Source organism: Thamnophis elegans, chromosome 10, assembly GCF_009769535.1.
Source record: "Thamnophis elegans isolate rThaEle1 chromosome 10, rThaEle1.pri, whole genome shotgun sequence".
In the NCBI taxonomy this organism is placed as follows: Eukaryota; Metazoa; Chordata; class Lepidosauria; order Squamata; family Colubridae; genus Thamnophis; species Thamnophis elegans.
The window spans coordinates 40,249,195-40,261,710 of record NC_045550.1 but is presented as its reverse complement, the minus strand read 5'-3'; the positions used below and the strand labels follow the sequence as shown (position 1 = coordinate 40,261,710).

Here is a 12,516-nt window from a genome sequence, read left to right as displayed (position 1 = left end):
CCACCCCCAGCCCCACCCCAAAGTGAAACAAATGCAAGATGTAGTTTGTGCCTTGGCCTGTAACCCCATTCAAAAGTTGCTGTACTTTCTCCCTCATTTACTACATAGACATTTTTAACTTCCCAGCCCAGTGTTTCTCAATCTTGGCAACTTTAAGGTACATAGACATCAATTCCCAGAATTCCCCAGCCAGTATTGTTGAGAAACAATGTTCTAGCCTAATGATTATATGTAAGTTAATAGCATGTTTGGAGGTATTCTTATAAAATAACAGTGATACAGATAGCTGATCACAAAATATGATTGAATTTATTTTCATTCCCCTTCTTTTCTCATAACTTTTGACTTCCAAAAAACAGGTGATCTCTTCAAATACTGGATCACAGGGCACACTAATTTTATTTTCAATGTTTAAAGGTCATGTATAATCTGTCATTTTTGAAAATAAATATGAAAATGAAGGTAGCCAATATTGTAGGGTGCCAGCTTTCTATTTCTTTTTGTAATCCTTTTTTTTTCAAGCCAAATTGGGCAAAAAAACTAGTAAGTATCCAAGAAACTATCGATGAGGATATTACAGACTCCAGAATTATATTTGCTACTGTTTCTTCATATAATGCATTTACTATAACGTATCTATTACTCCCAGTTGAAAATGTTGCACAATTATACTAAATATTAACTTAAAAAATTACTTAAATATAACTCATGGTTTGGGAGATTTCAGCATTATTGTTTAGTATGTTTGAAAGATACATATCTACAGTAAGAGAATCTCTAAGTCTTCGCAGCACTACTGCTTAGTTTATTATTATGTTTTGACTCAAAGCTTTGCTTTGCTTCTTTGTTCTTATGTAGTTGTAACTGTTCAGTCACATTTCCTTGAAAAGTACAAATTAAATAGCCAGGTGATTTCTGCAGTTTTTAAAAATATTATTTTCTTTGTTGAGTAGTAATATTGAATTTATGTTTACCTTCTCAGAGGCTGTAGCTCATCTGCTATTATAATTCCACAACAAGAGGCTCTGGACACAGACAGTACTTTAGAGCAACAAAAATCCGGGCAGGTGCCTAAAAGAGACAGTTCTCGAGGAGTGAAACGCAGTGCTAGCCCAGATTACAACCAGACAAATTCTCCTAGCCCTGCCAAAAAAACCAAAGCACTTCAGCACGCTGATTCTTCTTTGGACTTGGAAAGAAATAAATCTCAGACTAAGTCTAAGAAAAGACATTTGCATCAAGAGCAAGAGTCAAAGTCTTCACAATTGCCATCAACCAGTAAAGCTCACACCAGAAAGGGTGGAGCTACCGTTAGCTCCAGAAGCCAGAAACGGAAAAGGACAGAAACTTTACCTATTGTAAAGAGTCGTCCAGCAACTGAATCAACTGGCAGTGAAGAGAGACCAGCAAAACCCACCAAACTGGCTTCAAAATCAGTGAGCTCAGCCAAAGCTGGGTGCAGTACCATCACAGATTCCTCCTCTTCGGCATCTACATCTTCCTCCTCCTCCGTTGTTGCTTCTGCATCTTCTGCTGTTTCTCAGGGTGCTAGAATCAAACAGGGAAAAGACCAGAGCAAGGCCAGGCGCTCCAGATCTGCATCCAGTCCCAGCCCACGGAGGAGTAGTAGGGATAAAGAACAAAATAAAATTGGTGGCTCTTCAAAGTTTGATTGGGCTGCTCGTTTTAGCCCCAAAGTTAGCTTGCCTAAAACAAAACTTTCTCTACCAGGCTCTTCTAAGCCAGAGGCATCAAAACCTGGGCCTTCAGGATTACAGGCTAAACTAGCAAGTGAGTTGTTGAAAATATTTCCATTTCTGAGGAAATTATTATTGTTGTTGTTGTTGTAATATAGCTACTGTAATAATTTAATAAGATCTGCAATGTCATATGAAAAATAATTTACCATGCATAATCACTGGATGATTAGTAAATTCAAGAAAGAGCTGTTGGGGGCTCTAGGCAGGGAATGTGTATTTCAGGTGCAAAGACATCAGTTCTTACTCTTGATCTCTATTCCAGTGGTGCATGTCTTTGCATTTTTAAATTCTGTGCTTATAATGGAGTAGGAAAGATGTAACTTTCCACTGGCCTCTAGTTTTTATATATTTTGCCTATATTTCAAGTTATCTTGTTTACTAGCATATTTTATGTTGAATGAGTCCATTTTTCTTATTTCTTAAGTTGTATCTTCCAAACAAGAATAGGAATTATTTATTCATAATCCTGTGTGGCAAAGAGAGAGGGAAAGGTATCAACTTGGACAAGGATTACCAAATGTAGAAAAGGTGATTGTATCTAAATATGAATTCAGATCAGAATACAGATTCTGTTCAGTGTCTCTCTTGGATACATAAATTATCCATTATCAACTAACATATTGTTTTTCCAGTAGATTTATAACTTTGCAATTCATATGATTTATAAATATACATATTTACCATGTGCTATAAGAAAACAATACATACTTTTGCAGTAAATATTTAGTTTAAGGAAGACAATTGTGAAATTAAAAAAACCTCTGATTTTATCACTGAAGTCTTCTGGACTGGTTAGAAGTAGGCTTCCAGGTGCAGTTCATGCTGCAGTTTAAAGTTCTTTATGGTTAAGGATTTGAACTTATAGAAATGCTTTTTCCAGATAGATTTTCCCATATTGTAAGATCTAGTTGGGAGGACTTGTTTTGCATCCCAAATCCTAGGTAAAGTTGATAAAAGGACTAAGGCAAATCAAAGAAGGGTAAGACTTCTTTAATTTCCTCCTCTTATGGAACAGCATGCAACTGACCCACCTCGATATAAAGATATCTCCTTTTCTTGTTGTTGTTTTAGAGGCCTGGTTCTTCTAAATGGTTTGTTGGATCAGACTGACAATTGAATGACTTCTGAAAATTATGTGACAGGAATTGTTAAGCTTTAGAATGGTTAAATGTTACATTGGATTGCACTTTTTATTCTCTGCTTTTGCTTTGTTACTCTTATTTTTTAAAATCTGGATTACTAAACCTTTGAACATACCATTTAGACCAAGGGTGTCAAATTCAATTTCATTGAGAGACGCATTAGGGTTGTATTTGACCTTGGCAGCCCCGGGGGGATGTATCTAGAATGGGCATGGCTAGCTTGATGTCACTTGTGTCAGGGGTACCTGTGGCAGCCCAAACACTCTGCCAATGAAAACGGCTCCATTTTTGGCTGCAACGGCTTCCTGCAATCCTCTGCCAGAGAAAACGGAGCTTGGGAATGCTGCCCATAGTTCTCGCAAGCTCCATTTTAATCTACAATGGCCTCCCGCAATCCTCTGCCGGTGAAAACGGAGTTTGGGAATGCCACCCATAGTCCTTGCGAACTCCATTTTCAGCTACAATGGCCTCCTACAACCCTCTGCCAGAGAAAACGGAGTTCAGGAGGGCTGCCCGCGGCCTTCCCAAGCTCCATTTTTGCTGGCAGAGGCCCTGTAGGCTGGTTCGCTGCTGTTTCCATGTGGGCCAGATCTAAACACATCATGGGCTGGATCTGACCCCCAGACCTTGAGTTTGACATCCCTGATTTAGTCTTTCATCCAATTTATGTAGCATATAGATCTTATTAATAAATAAAATATTTGTTGAATAAAGATAAATGATGTTAACACTTAAGTGGATTCATTAGTAGCCATAGTAAGTAGTTTACCTAGCATTGTATAGTGCTTTAGATGAACCCACAAAAGGTACTTCTGAGCATCAAACAAAGCAAATATGATACCATATCCTATAAATTGTAAAAGAATCAGGACTTTCTTGGGATTATGTGACAGCTGCATGGGAGTAATCATGCATCTGTGGAAAAAAGAATCATATATAGATAAACATTGCATTTGTGTTCCAATGCATTTTGAAGCATCCTTTAGAAATTGAATTCAAAGCACTGCACAGCCCTAGCTATGAATCATGCAGTAATAGACTGATTTAAATAAATTTAAATAAACCCATAAACAGGTCCTTGATGAGTTTGTTTTTCTTCTTTGATCAGTGCTAAAAAAAATAATTTTACATGTTTAACTTGTACAGAAATAATATCAGCATATAATAAAAATACTTCATCCATTTCCAAATTTTGCCTCCCCCAAATTTAAATAATTAAATAAATGAGATGGCATTAGTTAATATAAACTATTTTTCATTCTAAGGATCCATTTTCTACTTATAAAAGAAAAGGTATCACTCGTATCCCTGTATTCTCTCCAGGAGAAGGGAAGATTTTTTTCTTTCTATGCTCATGCATATAGGAGTATCCTAATGTCTGTCAGCACCTTCCTTATTATTTTCCATAGTTTCAAGAAACTTCCTTTAATTAAATTTTGGAAAGAAATTATAGCTAGTTATTGAGATAGAAAGGATTTAGTTCCCTTCATTTTGTGCATATATTTATGACTTTCTAAAAAAGAAAATCAAGCCATTCCACTTTCTAATTTCATGTAAAAAATAGCAATAGCAGTAGACTTATATACCGCTTCATAGGGCTTTCAGCCCTCTCTAAGCGGTTTACAGAGAGTCAGCATATTGCCCCCAACAATCTGGGTCCTCATTTTACCTACCTCGGAAGGATGGAAGGCTGAGTCAACCCTGAGCCGGTGAGATTTGAACCGCTGAACTGCTGATCTAGCAGTAGCCTGCAGTGCTGTATTTAACCACTGCGCCACCTTGGCTCAAAAAAGTCTGTTTTAGCTTCAGCAATGATTGAAAATTAATTCCTGTTTGAATTTCTTGTATCTCGTCATTTTTTGATGATTTCTTCTGTACATCAATTCTCCACTGCAGAATATTTAGGTTGTTGACATTAGAAGACAATTTCTTTTAACTAACGGGATATATCAAAATGTTCATATATGGACATATTTTTGATATATTATTTAGTGGTTTTTCATTTCATTCAAGGTGTACTCTTTATTGTATTGTCAAATATTTTGATATTGAAATAGCTTCCAAAAGTTTCCTGGGAACAGAACAGCACTGTTTTGAGATAAAATTAGATTGAAACATGTTTCAAATTTGAAAATCATAATTTTAAACAAGGCATTTCAAAGTCAAAATGGTATATAACTTTCAATAGATTGAAATAAAACAGTTGATCGAAATATTTTTTCCTGTCCTCCACATCAGGCATATTATTGGCTTCCATAGATCATAGCATGAACTTGTACATACTATGGGACATGCAGTTGTATGACATAGAAGTTAAGAAAGAATTGATAAGGTTCAAATCAGTCATGGTAGTTCAGTGGTCATTCTTAGGCCAACAAATCTGACAAAATTGTATTTAGAGAGAAAAAGAAATAGGCTTAGAGGAAAGTCAGAATATAAATCTAAGAAATACCAGGTTATATTTTTTTTACTGGTGAAAATATTGAAAAGCTTTTCTAATAGCATGTAAATAAATACACACAGTAATAGTAATAATATAATGTATACTGTATTTATAAAATAAATTCATTTTAACCTTACCATATTTTTATTTTTCTTAAATCATCTTTATAGAAGTTCTCTTTCATGGTGGCCTGAGTAAAAAGAGCAAGAAGCGTAATGAAAGGGAATATTTCATATTGGGAAACTTGTGAAGAAATATAAGCTGTCATTATTACCCATCTTCTATTTGTTTAGGCTTGAGAAAATCTACAAAAAAGCGCAGTGAATCACCACCTGCTGAGCTCCCCAGTTTGAGGCGGAGCACACGGCAAAAGACCACGGGCTCCTGTGCTAGTACCAGGTATAACGTGATATAAAATTACTAACACTTTAAAATAATTGAAGAAATTGCATTTGGGAAAAGCCTATAAAGAATTTGAATGAACATAATGGACAGTTTATATTTGTGTTCCTGATAGTATGTTAAATTTGATAAATAATGATTTGAGAAATAGTATAACATATAAAACCACAGTTTAAAATAAGTAATCTGTTCTCAGTACTGTACTGAATCATCAAGTCCACACTAAATATTTTGCTGATAATTATATCCAGTTCAAACAACTTTCTTAATCATTTGAAGCACATGTGAACCTGTTCCACATTTTTGCCATCCTCTTAACTATTCCACCATGCTCATTTGGGGATTTAAAGGAAACCCTTATTGTAGAAGTAAAGCAGATTGTAACAAGGTTAAATTATAACTCAATTTATATTGCTGGCATACAAGCATTTGAATGGGGCCATTCAACAATTCTATGAATTTCCTTCAAAATACATTCTGTAGGAACTGTTCATTTAAACTAAATCATTTATAGGAGAGTAGTTAAGTATATATTGTATAAATGTAGGTTGTACAAGCATATGTGTTAAAAACTTAGTTTTTAAACTTTAGTTAAAGACTAAAAACAAAGTTTTAATAAAACTCCTGAAATTGTGAGTTGTGCAGAACTTTATATACTATTTAAACATAAATAAGGTGATTGCTCTATCCTTGTGAAATGGCTAGGTTAGTTGTTTCTCTCTTTTAATCTTTTAGAAATTTGTTAAGAATATATTTTTCTAATGAACTTTTAAGAATAGAGGGAGAATTTGGGGAGAATTTTTAATGTGGCAGTTTTGTTGTTTGTTCCATGTTATTTTTCTTGTTGTTATTTGGATTTTGCAACTGAGAGCTTCCCAAAGTGCTTTGATAATGTTATTTAATAAGTCAAGAAATTAAGCAAACCCTTGAAGAAGCAATATCATGCTACATATTTCAAACACATTAAATAGCATAAAATTGTTAACTGAAAAAAAACTTCAAAAACTAGTAGAGGTGACTGCAAGAGGACAGTATTTGAATAGGATTCAAATATAGGTAATGGGAAAAAAGTATGAGAAGACTGTGTACTAATTTTCTCAATATAAAATAATATTGACAATATAACATAAAATAATAGTGTATGACTCTTTAATCAGAGAAGTCATATAGCTGATGCAGTATTTAAATATCTCCACAAGGAGGCAGAAAGGCTTTGAAATCAACATAGAGAAAATTGAATATTATGTATAATTTTATACATTGAAAAAGAAATGTGTTGTAAGCTGATAAATAATATACTTAAGAGGTAAACAAATATAACAGATCAAGTAAGATAAATGATGTGGATTTGGAAAATAGGTGAAAACGTTTCTAAGGGACATAGAAATAAAAATAATTTTTTTTTTGAAAAGAAATATTTTGAATCAATCTTAATAGATTCTCTATGGTTTAAACTCCATAGTTCTTGGCAGTAAGTACAAGTAGCTCTTAAGTCATGACTACTAGTTCAGCAATCATTCAAAGTTATGAACAAGTGGTACTTTTAACCAGTCCACAAACTGGCAGTTGCAGCATTCCCAGTCACCTGTTTGTGACCCAGGTGCTTGGCAAACTTGCACATATAACAGTTGCGGCATCCCACAGTTACATCACATTTGTAAAATTCCCTGCTGGCTTCCTACAATCAAATTCAATGAGGATACTGGCAGAAGAGGTTGCAAGTTGCTCCTGTAGGTTGCTTCTGCCACTTTTTCTCCTAAGGAGACCTGCGGCGGAGTACAATATCTGTAGTATTTTCCCCCCCGCATTCCATAAACTCGTGTACTTTTTAAAGTATTTTTGAACATACAGTGAAAAACTACTACTATAGGGCATATGGGGTTTAATTTGAAGCCATTGTAAACTAAAAACATAATCTAGAAGTTTTCTGATTGTACCTGTTTTTTAGTCGGCGAGGCTCTGGCCTGGGCAAAAGAGGAGCAGCTGAGGCTCGCCGACAGGAGAAAATGGCTGATCCTGATAACAATCAGGATGGTGTTAATTCTTCAGCTGCACGAGCTGATGAGGCTCCACAAGGAGCTGCAGGTAAGGAAAACAGTTCTAGGTTACTTCCTCTATATAGTCATGTGTTAGAGAAATCCAGCTAGAGTTTCTCGTTGTAAAGTTCATGGGTTGAGCACAAGATGACAGGCATTCTCTAAAGTGGGCCTTCTTTTGTGGAATAGTATCCCTCCAGAAATACAGAAATCTACATATTGTTTACATTCTATAATCAAGTTATATAGATATTATTTCAGTAAATCTCTATCCCACCTAATTGTTAAAGGAATCTGTCTTTTATTTTTTACTGTGAATTTATTACTTTTTTCCCTCTTCCTGTTGTAAATTTTCTAAAATCTTCAAGGATTTGAACACTTTATAATTATTTTCAATAAAGTAAATTAAGTATATAACATTTTTTAAAATTTGAATTACAGCTATCCTTAACTGTTCATTTAATGATGATCAGGAATTATAATGGCCATGGAAAGGGTACTATATAGACTGTAACACATTGCTGGCCATTGCAAAGTGTGGCAGTATCAGCCCTGCAGTCACCTGATTGCAATCTGGGTGCTTGGCAACCTGTTTGCACTTACTATCAGTTGTCAAGCACCCTGCAGTTATATGATTACTGTTTGCAGTCCTCTCTGCCGGCTTCCCCAGAAAGTCAGTGGGGAAGCTGCAGAGAAGGTTACAAGCTGCTGCTACCTGCTGAGAGGACTCCCTCTTGTCTTTGGGAGAGTTACCAGTTGAAAGGAGCTGAACTCCCTCAGCAGGGTGCAGAAATGGAGCTCAGATCCTAAAGATTTCAAGTTCTCATTCTGCAACTCAAGTCAAGTAGGTTTTATTGTCATTTCAACAATGTACAGTACAGTACACAGTGACGTTTCCCCAGGACCAAGGTGCTACATCAGACAACAGATAAAAAGAAAAAAGAGCAGAACACAGAACTACATATAGCTCTAAATCTAAGAACTTAGAGAGTATTGAGGAGTCTGATGGCTTGTGGAAAGAAACTGTTACACAGTCTGTTTGTGCGGGCCCAAATGCTTCTGTACCTTTTTCCAGATGGCAGGAGAGTCAAGAGCGTGTATGAGGGGTGTGTGTGGTCAGCCACAATGTTTCTGGCTTTACAAATGCAGCGGGTGTGTATATGTCCATGACAGAGGGAAGATCAACCCTGATGATCTTCTCTGCCGTCCTCACTATTCGCTATAGGGTCTTGCGATCCAAAACGGTGCAATTCCCAAACCAGGTGATGATGCAGCTGCTCAGGGTGCTTTCGGTGGTCCCTCTGTAGAAGGTTCTGAGGATGTGTGGTGGAAGCTGTGCCTTCCTCAGTTTCCTAAGAAAGTAAAGACTCTGCTGGGCCTTCCTTGTTATGGAACCGGTGTTAAGGGACGAGGTGAGATTCTCCGCCAGGTGAACACCAAGGAATTTGGTGCTCTCTACGATCTCCACGGAGGAGCCATTGATCTTCAGTGGGGAGTGGTCATGTTGTGTCCTCGTGAAGTCAACAACCATCTCTTTTGTTTTGTCTACATTCAGAGACAAGTTGTTGGCTTTACACCAGTTCATTAACTTCTCCACCTCCTCTCTGTATGCTATCTCGTGTTCTTGCTGATAAGATCCACCACGGGTCGTGTCATCAGCAAACTTTATGATGTGATTCGGTGAGAACAGTTCCTTCCAGTGCATGGAGGGGAGAATAATTGCTCTGGCACCCCGCCAAAGGGGTTCTCTTCCACACACGGGAGCTGAACTCGGCAGACAGCTCTTTCAGTCCATCTCCTTTACAACCCAGGATATTGGTTTTTTTTTTTTTTAAAAAAAATTATTTTGTTTATACAAACTTCACATCTTTGCAACACACTTCTTTTACATATTTGTTATGATTCTTTTATCTGTACAGATAAGTCTTTTATAACTATAACTTTATATATATAAAGTTTTATTTCACACATCTTTTTTCTTCATTCTATATATAACATTCTATATATTCTATGTATAGCAACCTTTATTACATTTGAGTAACCCAGGAAATTACTTAATCACTACTAACGGGAGTGCTGGGATAGAGTTATTGAATGAAGCAATCATGTAGGCCTCTCATCTAATGACTGCTTCACTCAGTGACTCCTTAGTAACTGAGATTCTGGTCCCAATTATAGTTGAAAGTTGAGGATACTGAAATAGCTTTTAAACAATTTAAATTTGTTCTGATAAATTTAGGACTTTCATATCTAATTTATGATATGAACTGAGCTTACTTAAACAAAGAAACTATTAAAACGTAATACCATTTCTAAAACATTGTAGATGGTTAAAATAGTATTTTGAAGTCTTGTTTCTATATTTTTAAAGGCAAAATTACATTTAGAAAGTGCTAGCTGCCCACACTGATTGCTATGTACTTGATAGTATTGTTAGGTTTTACAAGGATAGATTTATTTGATTATCCATCCCAAGTGCCTAATGGATCTTCTTAATTTGAGAATAGTTGACACCCCCTCCCCCGAAAGTTACAGTGAGGATAATTCCACCGACATTTTTCTGGCAGAAGACTTAGTATCCTTCTGGAATATAGGACCGAATTAGACCTGAGAGTTTTTCTAAATTTGCCAATCCAGAGATTTTTCCTTGTTTACTGGGGAGCTTTGGGAGATGAAGTAACAGAGAAAAGGTATTTGAATGAATACAGATGTGAACTTGAGACTATACTGTGGCAATAAACATGGCAAAAGAACAATTTTTCATGCTTTTATTATATGCTTATACTGACTGGATGTTCTGTTTAAAGCGTTGCAGCTCTTTGGAGGAAAATAGGCTAAAATACCATGTTTTGAGTCACTGTGAGGGGTTTGTGGGCCAAAATCACTCAGATTCAGCCTTAATTTGAATGTTAACTGGTGGTTAACTGGTTAGATCATATGAAGATAATTTTGCAATATTATGTGGGATTATTTTAAAGGGTTCTGTTAGTTCTGATTTCTGCAAAATTAGCACAGCCATTTACATCTTGGATCCCCATTCTTTCTTCTGGTTGTATGAAAAACTCCCAAAGTGTGACAGAATGCTGAGTTTGGATGATAATGAATATTTTTTGAAATGTAATGCTGCCTACTTTGTAGGAGGCATGATGTACTCTGTTATCAAGAAGCCTTCACTTGACCTAGTATTTAAGATTAGCTATTCACTTGTGGCCTTCACTTGACCCAGCAATTTAGATTAGCTATTCACCAGTCCCTGATCTTTTCTTCTGGGAGAATGTTATTGAAAGTTTGAGGGTTGATGGGTGTTGAAATTGGATACAATTCTGGAGAAAATACATTATTCTTTTCAGTCAAGGTTTAGACTCGGGTTCCGAGAAATGAATTCACATTGGTCTTTCTCAAGAATAACTTGGGAGAAAGTTATTCTTCTGATTGATCTCTGACTGATCTCTTAGTGGCTACAATTAATAATGGTATCCTTCTAAATCATCTGAGAGATTTGATATTGGGGGCATTGTATTATGGTTCTTCTTTCTAAGTAGTGATTCAAATCAGTGGTAAGGATGAGATGGCAAACCTTAAGGCCTTCTACCGTGGAGAGACATAAGGTATACTATTTTCCCTCTTCCTATTTAAGACTTAAATGAAGCTGCTCAGAGTGGTCTCTACTTAGATTTAGCTATCACCAGTAAGCGAAGGATACTAATTTGTATCTTAATTCTGGTCTGAACAGGAGACATTGTTGAGAATATACAGAGACACTGAAGGTATGGAAGCCCTCTGTTTCCAGAGACATTCCTTGTTTAGCTCTGGACAGGGTCACACTAACCCAATCAAAGTGGGTTGATAATCTAGAGGTCCTCTTAGACCAGGGGTGTCAAACTGGCGGCCCACAGGTTGGATGTGTTATGTGTAGGCCATGTCCACCCAGCTCTACAAAGGGAAAAAAGTCATGAAACGTCACGTGATGGAAACACGACACCGCAAGTTTGACACCTGTGTCTTAGAATCCAGGAGACTAGCAATTGGAGTGGCAGAACATGGGAGCAGAGTTAAAAGAGGGATTGACCTACAATCCCCATACAGCCACAAATGAACTTAGTCTACACCTCCCCCCCCCATTTCATTATTGTTATGTTGATATTGATGTTTATTTCATTTATATGCTGCCCCCCCCCCCCGAAGGGGGACTCAGGGCGGCTCACAACTCAAACCAGGGAAGGGGGATACAGACAAATTAACAACAACACAAAACAATACATGATTTAAAACACGCAACAATCATACCATTCAAGATGGGGGCAACGGTTCTTTAGCCCCAGGTCTGTCGGAACAGCCAGGTTTTAAGGGCTTTATGTAACCACAAGCAGATGTTAATTGATAGTTAACTTTGTTGTGCATTGTCATGATTTAGCAATTAATTAATTAATTTAATTGGAGCTTTAAGTTTCTTCCTGACATTCTCTTTTTAATAACGTACAGTTGTTCAAGGTTTTATCAATGAAATTAAATAAAAGCCCTTATCACTATTAATTAATTTGAGGTGACAGTTCCTATTGCTTGTTAAGTGAATATAATATTTGAGAATGGAAAAATATTTCAAAAGAATTTTTAACTGGTTTCCAGTGTCTTTAGTACAGTTTAAAAAGAACCAGGGTTTCCTTATAGTGATCCCAGTTAAATACATTTTGATCTGTTATATTCGCATACTTTGATAAAAATATTGTTAAATG

General features: G+C 36.3%; 1 protein-coding gene across 5 annotated transcripts in view; it reads left to right on the top strand.

Annotated features, from left to right (window-relative positions):
• The window catches only part of TRIP12 (thyroid hormone receptor interactor 12), a 95,638-nt gene that overhangs the window by 33,389 nt on the left and 49,733 nt on the right, over positions 1 to 12,516 (top strand). For all 5 annotated transcript variants that reach the window (XM_032225375.1, XM_032225379.1, XM_032225380.1 and 2 more), the window contains 3 exons: positions 983 to 1,791; positions 5,639 to 5,744; positions 7,696 to 7,832. In XM_032225375.1, the coding sequence (XP_032081266.1) occupies positions 983 to 1,791; positions 5,639 to 5,744; positions 7,696 to 7,832 (1,052 nt within the window). The remainder of the gene's footprint in view (positions 1 to 982; positions 1,792 to 5,638; positions 5,745 to 7,695; positions 7,833 to 12,516) is intronic.